This window comes from Elgaria multicarinata, chromosome 10, assembly GCF_023053635.1.
Source record: "Elgaria multicarinata webbii isolate HBS135686 ecotype San Diego chromosome 10, rElgMul1.1.pri, whole genome shotgun sequence".
NCBI classification, from domain to species: Eukaryota; Metazoa; Chordata; class Lepidosauria; order Squamata; family Anguidae; genus Elgaria; species Elgaria multicarinata.
Window position 1 is genome coordinate 73,342,199 of NC_086180.1, and position 17,474 is coordinate 73,359,672.

At 41.1% G+C, this 17,474-nt stretch overlaps 1 protein-coding gene across 2 annotated transcripts in view; it reads left to right on the forward strand.

The window, feature by feature from the left end:
- Positions 1-17,474, forward strand: part of SPOCK3 (SPARC (osteonectin), cwcv and kazal like domains proteoglycan 3) — a 205,141-nt gene that overhangs the window by 167,953 nt on the left and 19,714 nt on the right. For both annotated transcript variants that reach the window (XM_063136342.1, XM_063136341.1), the window contains exon 6: positions 14,572-14,688. In XM_063136342.1, the coding sequence (XP_062992412.1) occupies positions 14,572-14,688 (117 nt within the window). The remainder of the gene's footprint in view (positions 1-14,571; positions 14,689-17,474) is intronic.

Sequence of the window (17,474 nt, forward strand, 5' to 3'; positions counted from 1 at the left end):
AATAACCTCTTCAACTTCTCTTTGAGTTATTACTGACTCCATTAACTCCTTATATTCTAATTTTATTCCCTTCTTTATAAACCTTCCAATATACTCCTCCACCTTTTCTTGTTGAATTTCTTTACCCTTATACAATTCCTGATAGAATTCCTGAAAAATTTTTATTTTAGCTTTCATTGCATGACAATAATTCCCTCGGCTATCTTTCAACGTTTCTATCCCATTCCTCCCTTTTTCTTTTTGTGTGAGCTTGGCAAGCAACCTCGAGTTCTTATCACTATTTTCAAAATATTCCCTTTTCATATACATTAAATTCTTTTGAATCTCTTCTATATTTAAATTTTCTAATTGTTTCTTCTTAGCTTGTATTTCCACTAATTTATATTTATCTTTAACTCGCCAATATCTTTCCTCCAAGTTTTTAATTTCTATCTCTAACTTTTCCTGTTCTGCACGTTGTTGTCTTTTTAAACTACATGTTTCTCTAATACAGATTCCTCTTGCTACAGCCTTCATGGTGTCCCAAATGACTGACCCAGCTGTTCCTCCTTTTTCATTAATTTCCCATGACTCCGACAGTTCCTTCCGAATTTTATCTACTATTTTATTATATTTCAATATCTTTGTATTCAGCTTCCATCTATATGCCTCTTTATAATCTTTCTTAACTGTAAATTCTAGACTTAACAAGGCATGATCAGTTACTTTTATTACCCCCATTTCCATTTTACAAATCCTCGTTGCAAAATCTTTTGAAACAAATATATAATCTATCCTGGAGTATGTATGATGAACTGGGGAAAAGTATGAAAATCCAGGCCTATTCCCGTTAAGTAAACGCCACGAATCTAAATAATCATTTTCTTTTACTAATTTATTCAATATAGTCATATTGTTCCTCTTTTCAGCATTAGTGGGATTTGACCTGTCCCGTTTATTATCCATAACCATATTAAAATCCCCAGCTAATATAACATACCCCTCCTTAAATTCTTCTATTTCTTTAAACAACTTTATAAAAAACTCTCTATGCCTCTCATTTGGGGCATAAACATTAATCAAAGTATAGACCTTTCCCTCAATTTTACCTTTTAACATAAGATATCTGCCCTTATCATCCTTTTTTACTTCTTCTAATATAAACCCACTTTTTTTTGAAATCAAAGTGGCCACTCCATTTTTTTTCGATGTCCCTAATGACTTTTCATAATAGGCTAACCACTTTAATTTTATCATATTCGAATTCTCGGAGCCTTGGTGTGTCTCTTGGATCATTATAATATCTGATCCCTCTTTATTAAGCATTTGTTCTATTCTCTTCCTTTTCACGACTGCCCCCAAACCTTTAACATTGAGTGTTGATACCTTTATCTTTTTATCCATAATCACCCTTTTGAAATCTCTTCCGATCCCTTGTGCTCAGCAGTTCAAACTTGCTTACATAAAAAAACAAACTCCATACATAAAACCCCCACCCTCCTACCCCAATCCCTCCTCTCCTACCTTCCCCCCTCCCCACCCCCCCACTCTAATCCCCCCCCCATATCCCCGTGAGTCTAGTACTCCAGCCATCTACTTTAAAGGGGGGGGGGAGGCAGTGCTGCGCCTGGCCGGCAGGTTTCTATATTAGCATTTCTATTTGCAATTATCTCCAAACATAATTAACAATTCTCTTACTCTCCAGATGTCCCAGCCTCATTCCCTCCCCCACCCACTCCAGCCCCATTTGCTTCCCCATCCAGACCCAGCCTCTTCAGCAATTCTTTACCTTGATCCAATGAGCCACCTACTCCTGATCTTCACCAGCTACCTAAGGTTATCCCACCGAGAAGGAATAGCTTCATATTCAGACCATAGCTATTCACTTTCTCCTTAGTTTTCACCTAGTCCTAGAACACCACACAGTAACAGCAGATCTTCTCCCTCCCTGACTTCCAACAGACTAAGGGCCTTGCTAGACGAGGTCTTAGCGCGCTGTGAGGCCTGGTTTCCCTGCTGTGTGTCCTGATGACGCACAAGGGAATCCGGGCCCAGGCCGCGCTTAGACCTCCCTTAACGCGCCATAAGCGAATTCGCTTATGGCGCGCCTTTTCCGCAGCCGCGGCCTGAGGCTGGGGTTACGCATCGTCTAGCGAGGTCCGTGGCTTTTTGCAGCTACTTGCTTACTCGCGAGTAGCTGGGAAAAGCCACGGACTGAGCACAGCGCTCATATGAGCGCTGTGCCCATCGGCCCGGGGGGGGGATCCAGGGAGGGAAGAGAGGGGCAGGGGGAAGGCCGGACCCGGCAGGAGGGGGGGGAGATCAGGCATCGGGGATGGCAAGGGGGGGAGGGCGGGTGAGAGAGGACTTACCTGGTCCAGAGTCTTCGGGCCGCACGTGGCCCCTTTAAACTTAAAAAAAAATGGCGGACACTGCAGGGATCCCGACGTCCCTGCGCGTCCCGCGTCTGGAAGCTGGGGTGGCGCGCGCTAACGCCAGCGCGCTGTCACCCCGCCTCCAGGCTGGCTCAGCTGGCCTGGTCTAGCAAGGCCCTAAGTAACTTAACTGTTAACCCCTTAACTAATGGTTGTTTTATACCTAACTAGAATCCCCAGCCAATCAGAATCACATTTACCTGATGCAGGCCCCATCTAACAATATTTAAAGTGATTCTCTCTCTAGAAAGTTGCCAAGCAACTAATAGACAGGCTTTTGACAGTAACCATGCAAGGCCTCAGGCTTACACTGGTACATCATAGCCTCTCAGAGACCACACAAAGTAAACATTACAGAACAACAACAGTTATATACATGGCATTTCTTCATACATACTGTATCATCAGGTATGCAAGCTCTGATTGCTTACCATGCACTCAGAAACTGAATTGTTAAGAGTATGTTTTTCTAAACAATATATATACTTCATTGAAGTGAGGCTTTAATGTTGATATCTGATATTGGCCTTTTACAACATAAAATAGTTTTTACAGTACAATTTACAAGTTATTTCTGAACATGTATATTTCATTTTTTGTTGCTACAATGTTCAGACCTAAATACATAATAATTAATGAAACAGGGAAGTATGAGAGTGGTGGGGGAAACAGCTTACTCAATCCTAACAAGCCATACATTGGTTTTATTTATTTTTAGTAACCACTTGATGATGTATAGATTTAGGGTTGCATTGTGCTATCTGGGTGATTACTATGATTTCCCCCCTGTAAATAAGCCAGTGGTAGTAAGCTGTATAGTGCAACTCATAAGCTAGGTATATGTTTATATAGAGTACTTTTTATTGCTCATTATTTGGTACCTACGTGCTTATTTGCCTGCATGTCATGGCTACCCAAGGTAAACAAACCCTGGATAGCCATGACCAAGTGGCAGTGAATGTATGTGCTTGTTCCCAGATGCCCACCCACTCCTGCTGTGATAACCAACCCAGGGACAAAGTGTCTTTGGGTTGTTTCTCATGACATCCAAACCTGGAACTCTGTATTGTTGAGGGTTGAACAAACCAAAGTTTGGACCCATGGTTTGACGACGTGCGAACCAGGTAGTGTACGCATTATTCTGAAAGAAGTCAAATTATAAATACTACTTACACATTACTGTGATTGGGCTGTTTAACCTGCCAGGGCATGTGTTAACATGTGCAGTAGTGTTGATGCAATATTGCTATAGTGCTTTTTTGTGGAGATTGTTGCATGCTCTTTTCAAGACTGCGAAAAAAAGCAGAAACATTATACAATTGGTATTGCATCACAATATATCAAAAGTGTATGGTGCTATTTGCATGACATCTATTTAATTACTGGCAATTTAACATGGCAGAGAACAAGAAATGATCTTTACCATATTATCAAACACCCCGTTGTGAACATTCACTCTTTTGAGAGTATCTTTATCAGCAATATCAAAATACACTTGGGATATTACAGAAAAAGTTGAAACATTTCTTCATTTCTTCAGGCATCAGCTCCTGACAGATTATTTTCTGACTTTTCCTGACAAAGTGCTGATGTCATCATTGACAGTTTAATCAGTCTCAGTTTCATGAATCTTGTAAGCACTATAGAGTAGTGATGCAGTTATTAGAGGAAATAGATGTTGCTAGTCTAAGATGCGATGGAAAAAGAGGCTCACAGTTGATGACATTTGACAGTTCTTTTCAGCTGAAAGCAATGGAGCTGATAATCAACACATCCAGTTAGTTCAAATACCTTTCATATTTTATGAATAACAAGCAAATTTATGGCTGAATAGATTACTGCCTGACATCTCATTGTCCACATTTTTTTCTTGGAAAAATTCTTTGTAGATGTGACACTAAAACCGCTTTGTATAAAAACATTTTAACAGGCAAGCCAATAATTTGTTTTCAAATATGTAAGCAGTATAATGGCTTTAATGTCAATCTCAAGTTTATTAATAGCTGCATTCGGAATCCAGTTACAGATACAACTATGATTAACATTTCTTGAGGAAACATAAATTGCATGGTTTATGGGAATGGAGTATTGGTATTAGTGTATTTGAAAAATGGAACATAGTGTGACGTGGTTGTCTCTTTTACTATTTTGGAGCATGTCTGGGGCTTGGCTCCCTTTCTTGCATTATGAGATAGCCTTTTGGAAAGGGTGGGTGTGTCTATATAAAGGCATTCCCCATCTGAAACCCCGGAGAGTAGCTCAGTTGCTGTCTCTGCCTTGTCGTTAGGTTCTAGGGCAAGTTATGTTTCTTACAGTCTCACCAGTTTTCCTTCTGGGAAATGAATGTTTTATGACCGGCCATGCCAACCAGTGCATCCATTTTGTGAGAGTGCCCATGACATCCTCTCAACAATCCCAATGTGCCCACTAACCCTAAAAGGCTTGAGACACATGGAATCGTTTTCATGCTTGTATCAGATTACACCTAGGACTGCTGGGAGAAATAATTTTGGAAATGATTAGCTGGATAAGCAAGTGTAAGTGTTGCTACCAACATCCATGCAGCAAACTGCAATTTGTCATTACATCCAAACCAGGAACTGCAGCTAGTTTACTTGAAACAAATCAAGATCAGAAACCACAGTTTGATCTTGGCTTGTCTCATTGAACCATAGTTTAAAGTATTCACATTTTGCCGTTGTCAGATACAATGAGAAACCATTATGCAAACCTGGAAGCAGACCCATTCATATAGTGCAAGACAAGGGGATACTCTACATCTACACCTGATGGATACTCCAAACCCAAGAGTGCCCATAAGGTGCAGAAATAAACCCATGGTTTCCCCTCCAGCTCTGAACTAGAAATAGATAGGGGCATGTTGGCTTGTTCCACTTCTACACCAGACACATGATCTGAGCTTGGAGAACTCATCAGGCCCAGAGGTAAGCCCAGGCATCTCCTCCCCCACCCCCATCACTCCCTGCCAGCTTAGTTTAAAAGATGCAGTGCAGCTCAGCAAAACATTGACTGCATTCTGATATCTAAACATTCTAGAAGAATCCCTGCTTATGGGTGGGTTGATCCTAGAACAGCTATACTCCAGCATGAAGATATAGTTTTAAATCCAAGTAATGTTATTTACACTTAGAGTTAATTCACTTTGAATTCAGTGAAGCTTCTGGATAAATATGCATATGATTGGGCTGCGTGTTGTGGAATAATCTAGCTAGATGTTGACTAGAGCGCAAATGGCGCAAGACACGAAGGTGGCCGAGCACGCTCTACAGCACATAATCGTGCCTATTGTGCGGCGGTGTGAGCAGCAAAGAAGGCTTACTTTGCTGCCTCCATCGTGTCCTCAAGTAACCGTCCAATGGAGCTTTTTCAATTAGTCTAGGGGTTGTTAACACTCTCCACAGTGAATGGGGCCCTGGTTCCTTCAAAGACCTGCTGTGACCTTTTTGCATCTCACTTTGAGGACAAAACCGCTTGTCTCTGCAGGAAACTTGATGGTGTTGTTAGTACAGATCCAGTCAAGGTGTTTGATACCACCATCTGTTTGATTTTCTGTGATACCACTCCAAGAGAGAAGCAATTTTAAGACAAGGAATTGTACTTTGTGAAGGAGTAGCTTGCTTCCGCCCTAGCCATCAGTTCTAAATCAGTTGTAAATCTTGACAAACTTCTGTGGTCCTGATGTTTGAATGAGATGTGTCTTGACAATTGAGTGGAGACAATAAGGTCAAATCTCTCTTGTGAATATATAATTTAATTGAAATCATTTTATATTTTATGATACATTAATCATGGACAGAATGCCTCTATGGAACATTAATTTGAAGCAATAAGAAAAAGCAGCTGTAGTTCCTTTATATATCAGCAGTATTTATATTAATTATCTCATAACATGGAATAACTGGAGTATAAAATCCATTTGCTTAGTTAAATAGCGAAAAAAATCAAACTGCTTTTATTTGTAAATCTTAATGTGCATTCTGAAAATTGGAAGCTGTTAAAGGGAACAGATGGCCAGAATATGTAATGGCTTACAAAATAGTAGTATCAGTGCACTTAAGTTGACAAATTTTTGACTTTAAATGGACAGGTCATGCCATAAATGAAAGGCTCTGTCTTATTTTTAAACTTGGAGGGGGAAAACACCACATATTGTTCTAATGTAAAATAGCTGTTATTTGCTGACAAATTCATTGTAGGAAAACATGCTGCTTTGAAATGGTGAAACAGAACTTGCAGGCCATAACCAGTGCTGGGAAGAGGGGAGAATCTTCTTGGAAACAGTCCTCCAAGTGGAGTGGAATGTTATCCCAGTTCTTTTCAGAGGGACATGATTGAGACTGGCTTGACCATCCCACTTCCTTTTTTCCTTCTACATCGAAACTCTTAAGGGAGAGTGTGGGTCAGGGCCCCAAGAGCAGGTTTTACAGGACCCTGTGAGTGCTGTCTCTGGATGGAGCAAGACTAGCAAATGGTGAAATTGGCCAGTAGCCAGTTACAGAAACTGAGGGCAATAAGAGGTTTAAAGAGAGTGAGTAGAGAGTGCTGTTTAAAAGAGAGAGATTAAGCTGACTAGCATAGGAAACAGAAACAAAGAATGAGAACAAACTGTAAATATACAGGTCTTGCCTGAGGCATACCATGGATAGAAAATAACATTGAAAGCATTGATTTGAAGGAAGAAGTATCCCCACAGTGGCCTCAGAGATGGAAAATAATGCTACACGGTAAAGAACGGAGATGTTAAAAAGGCACTGGGTACTATATTCACTTAAAATGTATTTAGAAGGTTGCAACTGTAATGTCAGTTATTGAATTAGTAATGAGTGATTTATATTGGTATGTAGTTCTAAGCTATACCTTTCTGTTGACATTGTATGCAGTGGAAGATATGTAAGTAACATTAAATGGTTTGCATTGTGAAATTGTGGTTCATAGAATCATAGAATAGTAGAGTTGGAAGGGCCTACAAGGCCATCTAGTCCAACCCCCTGCTCAATGCAGGAATCCACGTTAAAGCATACTTGACAGATGGTTGTCCAGCTGCCTCTTGAAGGCCTCTATTGTGGGAAAGCCCACAACCTCCCTAGGTAACTGGTTCCATTGTCTTACTGCTCTAACAGTAAGGAAGTTTTTTCCTGATGTCCAGCTGGAATCTGGCTTCTTGTAACTTGAGCCCATTATTCCATGTCCTGCACTCTAGGATGATCGAGAAGAGATCCTGGCCCTTCTCTGTGTGACAACCTTTCAAGTATTTGAAGAGTGCTGTCATGTTAGTTTGCTCGTGCCTTCTCTGCTGCTCTGTAATCACTGAGAGCTCTATCTGTGAAGAGAATGGCTGTCATGTTAGGTTGTTGTTTTTAGTTCTCAGCATTAAAATGATTTGTTGTAGTGTCATAGTAGCTGCCATTTTTTGCAGTATAACTAACAAGGTCTCCTCTGATGATCTTAGCAATTGAATGGATCTATACCAGGAAAGTCAATCTGCCAGGTAACCTGGTCCCAGAGCTTTGTAAACCAGCAACAAAACCTTCAATCTGGCTCAGTAGCTAATAGGCAGCCAGTTCAACTACTTAAACACTGGTGTAACATGCGCACCACCAGGCATCCCACATGCTTAAACTGCGGTGTAATATGTGTAGCTTCTGGACCAAGTACAAGGTTAGCCCCACATAAAGTACATTATAATAATCAAAATGTGAGGCTAAAAATGTGTGGATTACAATGGCCAGGCTATCCCTGTTTAGGAAAGGGCATAATTGGCATACCAACCAAAGCTGGTAATAGGTGCTCACTGCCACAGAAATCACTTGAGCTTCTAACAACAATGATGAATCCAGGAGCATCCCCAGAGGATGTACCTGTTCTTCCTGAGGAAGTACAAACTGATCTAGGACAGGCACACTCCCCAATCCCCATATGCGGGAACCAGTCAACATGCTGTCCTTACTATTTGCTATTGTCTTAACAAGACTTCCCCAGCCTGGTGCCCTCCAGATGTACAATTTCCAGCCAATGGTTGTGCAAGCTGGGACCTGTCCAACCTATCTGGAAACACCAGGTTAAGGAAGGCTGATCAAACAGAAATGTTGCAGTGTATAGTAAAAATATAAGTACGGTTGCACATCTTCTGGCTCAGACAGCACCATTCAGTTTCAGATTTCCAGGGCAGCAAGTCATCAACAACTGCATAATGCATTATGTGGTAATATGGAGGGGGTGAGATCACATGATTATATACTCCTCCATTTAAATGCATCCCTGAACACAGAAAACATGTCAGTAAAGGATAGATTAACGTTCTTGTTGCTACAATTTGATCCATCTTTTAAAGCTCACATCCTACTCTTTTACCAGTCACAAACACTCTTCTCTTATTAAGAAATCCATCTGCATTTAGAAGTGGTGCAATCCTACGAGCAACAATACCATGTGATATTCTCAATGTATAGTTTGTCTCTCAGTGGAAAGCTTAGCTCTGGTGCCACAGTGGTCAGTTCTCCCACACTCTTGTTATAAGCCTACACATGCAGCATAATCCTGGTAGTGAATGGTATGTTACCTATTTTTGCCAAGTTATTTGACACTCAGTATTGTTGATTCTTTTTAAATGTAGTCACTAAGAGAGCAATCCTATGCCTCCTAGACAGTGTCTGGGGTGACAGAGGGTTGTTTGGTTTCTGGGATCTGAGGTCAGAACCAGGCCTCCAACCTCAGAGCCCAGAAATCACACTCCCCTCCCCCGCCCCTTCAGAGCAGGCATGATTCTCTCTGCACCAGCTACATCTCCGCACTCGGAAACAGAGTACGGAGACAAGGGAAAAGGGCGGGCCTCAGCAAGAGGTGGGGAGTAGACTGCAGAACTGTGTAAAGGTCTCCAGGCTCCTTCCCTCCCCTTCCCCGTAGTGGCTAGATGGGCAAAATTGCCCATCTAGATAAAATGCAGGTTGGATTGAGCACGAAGGAGAGGGTCCCCTCTGTGCTCCAGCCACCCTGCAGTGGATAGTTGCAGGCAACTATCTGGATAGGATTGTACCCTAAATAAAATTAATTCTTTCCATTTAAGAGAAATGATTTATTACTCAGGGTACATTGACGTTCATCTGAAATTTGTTCCCAGAAGTCCTTGAACCCTGGTTTGTGGAGGCTTCTTTGAGAAGTTACTAACAAAACACATTAGTTGTTTATGCTCTTTATTTAAGGCAATTTACTGAATATCGTTCAGGTTATCTATGTTCACATAAGCAATTGATCTTGTAACCTATCATGCTGTTTTGGATACCTGTTTTAGACATAAAATGTTAACACATTTTTCATTCATGCTCCTTTGATTCAATTGTATCAAAGGGTGCAATTAGCTTCTGCACTGAAAATTAAAGCGCTGAAGGAAAATATGCTGATTAGCGATTCCAAAAATTCTGCTTCCAATCAGTAAATTATATTCAAATGCCAACTCCAAATTGTAGCATTTACTTTATGTGAAAACAAATTCAGCAGTTGGTTCCGCTTTGCATTTCTATATTATGAAAGTTATTTATGAAACATGTATGAAAGATACTTTAAATTCCTCATTTTTCTGTAGTTAAATAAGTTGATTTTTGTAAACCCAGTCAGTTTCTAGCACTTTTAAGATGATAGAACCAAATAACCTTTGAGCTGGGGACTTCATTTATCCATACTAATTCTTTTAATGGCTGCTAGAATTGATTGTAAGAGCAAGAACGCCTGCAGTAGTATTAGACAAAAGGAAAAGCACTTCTTGGCAGGTTCCTGAGTGGATTCATCTGATTTAATATGCATTTTTTGATTACTGTCTAACCTTCCACAACCTTTACTGTCTGTCTTTTGTCATTAAAGATTCATCTGCCAACCTATTGGGTGAAATAATAGTCTGAATTACCTCATCTTGACCTATTTTAAATCAATGCAGGCCAATATGTAGTATATAATTTGAGTAGCATGCCTTCATGGGAAAAAAGATTTTTCAATTTAAAGAGATAGATAAATGGTGCAATTTATGCCCAAGTATAGCTAGCTAGTTAGATTAAATCCTTGGGATGCTGCAACCTTGATCTGGCATTCTGGCAGTAGCAGAGCCCTAGAGCTTAATTGAACTATCCACTATCAGGGGGGTTAGTAATCTGCATGGGTGTAATTATGCCATAGGGAGCTGATCATAGTCTTCTTATATGCAACGCTGTAGCTCCCTTGGAATCCTAACAGTCTGAACATTAATGTATTCTACCTTCAAGCTGCTAGGAATGTCACAGTAGCAGAGGCCACTGCACAGGCACCAGTCTAGGGCCACAGCTAGACCTAAGGTTTATCCTGGGATCATCCAGGGTTCACCCCTGCCTGAGCACTGGATTCCCTGTGTGTCACCTAGATGAACAGGTTTGACCCTTGGACGATCCAGGGATAAACCTTAGGTCTAGCTATGGCCATAGTCTACTTCATGGGACATTCAACATAGTGTTTAATGCAGTGCCCCTCAGCTCACTCTGGGCTCATCTACACCAAGCAGGATATTCCAGTATGAAAATGGTATACAAAAGGTAGCAGCCACACTACTGTTTTATAATGGTATTGAAGTGCACTGACAACTGACACATGCCATATATGCCTTTCATACCACTTTCATAGTGCTATATCCTACTTGGTATAGATGTGTCATGGGCCCCCACAGTTGTCAGTGCACTTCAGTACTACTATAAAGCAGGAGTGTAGATCCTGCAGTGCACTTCAATACTGCTATAAAGCAGTAGTGTGGGCTCCTGCCTTTTATATACTGCTTTCATAGTGGAATATCCTGCTTGGTGTAGATGAGCCCTTAGATCTAGGGCTCAGCTGATCTGTCAGCCAAACCTACACCCAAGGCAAGCCGTAGGATGCCCTGGAATTGTGGAAGAAAAGAGCACAGCTGTGCTCTCTCCCCTATACCTAAACTAATCCTACCCCTACCCCATTGCTCTGGATTAGCTGAGCAGTCCGTCAGCTGCTCTCACCCACTCAAACCAAGCTACGTGGCTCCCTTTAGCAACTGGGATCAGCTGAACGCCAAACATAAAAGTGAGCAACAGAGGCTTGGGTTAAAATAGTAGGACTACAGTGCTAACAAGCTTCTTGACAAACAAGTTAACAAAGAAAGCACTTCCTGAATGTAAAAAGTTGAATATCACTGTGATATACTATTGTGTGCCAGCTACCAAGTGCTAAATACTGTTGTATGTCAACTATCAACTGCTCTCAAATACTAGCTTTCAGATATCAGTTGTATTGATTATCCATTACATTTATATCTTGCCTTTCTTTCATCATGGCACTCAAGGTGGCCTTCAGAGAGTTCCCAGATGATTCCTATTAAAAACACTGACAGCAGGAACAGCTGGAGTCTAGGAGCAGCGCCCGCCTCCCCATCACTCGCCAGTTGCCCAGGCATTTACCTGCCGCTGCAATTAGAGTGCGCTCCCTGCACTTGATTTCCTCCGAGTCTGTCTTGCCTAGGGTAACCATATGAAAAGAAGGACAGGTCTCCTGTCTCTTTAACAGTTGTATAGAAAAGGGGATTTCAGCAGGCGTCATTTGTATGCCTGCAACACCTGATGAAATTCCCTCTTCATCACAACAGTTAAAGCTGCAGGAGCCCTGCTCTCTTTTGTATCTGGTCACTCTAGTATAGCTCCCGTAGCTTTAACTCTTGTGATGAAGAAAGAAATTCACCAGGTGCTGCATGCATACAAATAACACCTGCTGAAATTCCCTTTTCTAAGCAACTGTTAAAGGACAGGAGCCCTGTCCTTTCCATAGGGTCACCCTAGTCTTGCCTCCTGCCCTCTGCACTGCTTAGCTGGGTGCCATAGAATAAGGAGAACTTGTGAGCATGCCCGGTTGGTGTGTATGGTCAAATTGTTCCCATATAGCCATATAGCCACAGTGAGTTCACTAAGATTGAGAGGCAATGAGGCAGTTTGTCCAAGAGGACTGCTGTGCCTCAGTCCCATAAATGGGCCCGATCCAGCTCCATAGAGCCAACCAGGACCATCACACTAACATACAGTGTGGTGTAGTGGCTAAAGTGCTAGACTGGGAGTCGGGAGATTATGATGATGATTTATTACATTTGTATACCGCCCCATAGCCGAGGCTCTCTGGGTGGTTTACATATGATAAAAACACTTAAAAACTAGATCTAGGTTCTAGTCCCCACTTGGCCATGGAAATCCACTGGGTGACTTTGGGCCAGTCACAGCCTCTCAGCCCAACCTACCTTACAGGGTTGTTGTTGTGAGGATAAAATGGAGAGGATTATGTACGCTGCTTTGGGTTCCTTGGAAGAAAAAAGGTGGGATATAAATGCAATAATAAATAATACAACATGGTGGTAATGATAGCACCTTTGGCCAATTGTGTGTTTTATTTGAATTGTCTCACGTGGCACACCTGTGTACAGATGCCTATGTCTGTGAGCATTACAGAACTTGGAGCCAAGCACAGAGTCAGTTACATTGGTTGCTTTGCTTCCCGGGGCACCCTCGCTGTTTCTTAAATTAGATTTTTAAGGAAGTTTAAAGAGAGTTTCTTTTTTGCACCAGCAGCCTGAGTGTTTGGGAGCATTCCTGGGAGAGAGGGGGAGGGGTTACTCACCCAACTGGAGCTGCCACCTGAGGACAACCAGAACACCTTGAGGTAGTCCTTCCTGAAGGCCTTCTCTTGCTCTCAGCATTTCCCCAGCACAGGAATGACAGTAATAGTGTGTCTCTGAGAGAAGCTGGTATGTATGTGTCACACAAACACACACACACACACACACACACACACAAAGAAGAGAATGCTTGAGTATCTGTGGTGTCTGATTGTGAATGGGTGTGTATCTGTGCCAGTGTGTTTGTGAATGGTGTGTGTGTGTGTGTGTGTGTGTGTGTGTGTGCATTTTGCTATGGATTGCTGCTGTGTTCCATAGGATATCAAACTTGCTGCCCTTGCTAATCCCTGTGTAATCTAGTCCTAACGTCTGAATAAATATGCAGAAACTGGATTTTTGAATTGTGCTGCTTCTCAGTGTTACTTCTAAGAAGGCATACAGGGAAGCGGGCTTGGAGGATGTTTCGTGGAGGATAAGCAAATAGGAGGATATAGGATGCTGTCAGAGCTTGCTGCTGATTTCCAAAGGTTCCTTCCATGTGGCTCTGAACATGTTGTTGTTGTTGTCATCGTTCCACTCCCTTCGCACTTAGCTTTTCAGGCATGCTCTCTGTGTCCTTTTGCAATACTTGCAATGTATTATTATTACTACAATTACTACCATGACAACAGTAATGATGATATATGACTATGTGGATCACCAGAGAGCCAAATCAGATTGGAGTTAATTCTATTCAGAGATGTGCAATACTCTTCTAAGGAAATATGAAGAAAGTTTTTTTTTACCCTTAAACTGGTTGCAAATTTCTCCCAAAGGTACCAGTAGAACTTTGATCATTTTCCCAACTTTTATTCAAATTATTTCTAACATACAGACACAAATAAAACTACCTTATATCCAAATAGAAGTACAAAGAAGTCATGTTAGTCTACCATAAAATGAAAGCATAACATAGGATATACAACACATGCAGGCCCTGCCCTATCATTGGACAGACTGAGGTGGCCTTAGGGATAGATTTGGGGAGTTATGAAAGGGCAGCAAAAAATGTTGGTTATTTAATTTATTTTCATTTCATTTTTTGCCAGGGAGGGGAATGGATGCTTGTGGGATTTTCTCCATCAGGTGCCAAAATAACTTGGGTAGTTTTGGATACTATACACTTTGGATACTATACACTGATTAGGTGGGGGGACCATTTGCTGATCTGCATCAAGCAGCAAAGTATACTGGACCAGGCATTAAGTGAAATAAGAGTCATTTATTTATAAAGAAAAATATATAATTTCAGGGGAGGGGATTTTTCAAAAGCATTTTGTAATATTTTTTTTAAGTGCTGAGGGTTTTTTTTATACCCTGTTAATATTAAGAGAGAAACAGAGGAACGCACAAGAAAATTATTGCCTGTAGTTAGTTTTCATTTGTTTACAGCAACATGAAAGATTGAATTCATATGCAGCCTGGGAAGATTAAAGAGCTTTTCATTTTGCTTTTCAGTGTGCAGTGACCTGGAGTTCAGAGAGGTTGCAAACAGATTGCGAGATTGGTTCAAGGCTCTTCATGAAAGCGGAATACAGAAGAGGACTAGAATTGTACAAAGACCTGAAAGAAGTAGTAAGCATTTACAACTTTTGATATCTCTTTGAGAGAATCTGTGTGAAGTTGGCTTTTTAAAAAAATATATATGAATTTTATTTTTCCTGTGAGCTTCAAACTGAGTTTCTTAGCCACTTCCTACAGGAACATCAACATGCCTTCCAGAAGTTAATTTTCTGACTACGGTGGTCCTTAGGAAATAAAGCCATGCTTTTGTATCAACATGCAACAATCCTTTAAGGCTTTTTCAGATGTTCACTTAGTACAGCACACTCTAGTGAGAATTTTGAGCCTCTGGCCCTTTCTACACCAAAGGATTATCCCAGGCAAATGGAGGGATCGTCCCTGCCTGCTCCCGGGATCCCCTGTGTGACATTTGGATGCACAGGGATGATCCCGGGACAATCCCTGGAAAAAAGGCAGGTGTAGAAACAGCCCCAGTCACTGATAAGGCTATTATTCAGCCTGGTTTGTAGCTCTAACACAGGAGAAATAGTTTGATACATCCTGATGATTAGCTGTCCTGTAAAGAGAGAATAAAAATAAATAAAGGAGAGTATAAAAAATAAAGGATTAAATCCAACATTGCACAAGCATACTTCTGATCACGCAAAGGGACTTTCCTTTTCCCTCCTCCTATCTGCAACCCCCGTGCTCTCCCAAATCTTCTCTGGAAGGTCTTCTAACCATGCGGAGCAGCTGTTGGTGGGGCATGAAGGAGTATTAGGGAGAGGGGGAATCCGTTCCACTGATGACTGTCATTCTGTTGGCAGATGGACAGCATTGGCTACAACCCAAACAGCTTCAGTAGAGTTGAATGGCAAGTATATAGTAACTGCTGCATGGTGCCCTCTAACCGTTAGTAAATGCTTCTACAATAACAAAGAAAAACACAGAAAAACACCGTTGTATGAACCGAGGACCATATGAACAATCCAGCTCAAAAGAGAAAAAAAAATTAACCAGGTGAAAATGATGATCTGTAAACTCTAAACAAGGTAAATCTTATACACTTGAAACTTTAAAGAATTTGCTGTTGCAACAAAATAAACAGAATATCAGGTTATGTGATTACTGGTAGACTTTGAAACAGCAGTTATTATGTGCAGTGATGAATTTGAAAGTGGTTTCCCACTGAGGAGTCAAGGCAAATTAGGTTTTCTAAGCACTGAACTTGGACCCTTCTGTGAATGTCTCCTGTGAGTTGTTTAATAGAGCTTGCCCACTGCTGAAACAACGTCACGATTAACATTTTTTAGATGTTCTGAATATTTGTAACATGTATGTTTTATTATGGCTCCTCCTTTCTGCAAATCTGCATTATTAAGAAATGCTATTAATTGAAAATGTTATTTCCGTGTGTGGTTACTTGGACTAAACACAATCATAATAATGAGCTAACATGAAATAAAGATGAATGTCTTTACATAGTGATTTCATACTGCTCCCCAATCTAATACCCTGTGTCAGACTACAACTCCCATCATCCCCTGCCATCCTATTGATAGTCATGTTGAAGGGTATGATAGGAGGGCACCAGATAGGGGAAGGCTAAAGGCTATATGGATACAGAAGCCATGCTGCTACTTCTGCTGACTTAAAACTAAAGATGTATGCCAGCCTTCCCCAAGCTGGTGGCCTCCAGATTTTTAAAACTATAATACCCAGCCTTCTTGACCATTGCCCATGCTAATTGGGGCTGATGGGAGTTGAAGGCCGAAACATTGGGAGCTGGAGGCCAAAACATTGTGAAAGGCTGATTTACACTATAATTGGTCCATCATTCCTTTGTGATCCAGCCAACTTTAACAAGATAAGCATAAATTCCAGCTATAATCATGAAAACTGACAGTCGTGCACACACTATCCAGGCTTATATTCTTCTGTAGGCAACAATGGGAACCCTTTTAATAGCACTTCTGGTGATAAATATGAGTGAACTATTTCTAACTTCTCTCCCCACACCGATGTACTAATTATGGCTACAAGGTGAGGCATGTTGCAAAAATAGCCAGAACCCAGTCTATCAACATATCTGTCTTATAATGCTGAACTAATTTTTTTAAAAAAAATGATTTAAAAAAACCCCTACAATGGGAGCTGCTAACAAAAACAATGCTGATAGGAGCAAAGGAAGGTAGTAGGTGGTGTGGTAGGCAGCTGCTGCTACCTGTCCTTTGTTCAGGTCTTCGATCTCTAAATCTAAATCTGTCTCGAGAGCACATTCAGAGACTTGGATCTAAGACTCAAAGCATCTCAATATGAGGTGGTTGAAAATTTCCATTAAGCAGCAGGCTCATTCCACATTCCTGGTTTCTGACCAGCTTGAACCTGTCAGCAATGTCCCAAAACCGTGCTGCCTAGATGACATTATCCCCTGCAGTGATTTAGCAGTTTACAGCTGAACTAAGAACTCATTTGGGTTCCCATCAATTGGAAAGCACCATCACTTGATCTGGAATGCTGTTGAGGTGCTGAAAAGCAGTTTCACTCAGGTGAAAACACAGTATATCCAAATATGACAACTCTTTTGTACAGCCAAGTCTCAAATCTGCAGCTTGATTTCATATGGAAGCAAAATACTTCTTATAAAAATGAGATTTCCTAATAGTCATTCTGATCCATTTTGTCTTATATGGTTATGTGTTTATTTTATAGCTGAGCAGTTTGCTGAACTGGAGCCTTTGTAGCTCATGCCCTTAACGACTATGTTACATGCGGTGTCTCCAACTGTGATCAGGACTTCACACTTCTGTCATCAATTTAATTTCTCTTGTCTCAGTTCATCAACTACTTAATCCTGT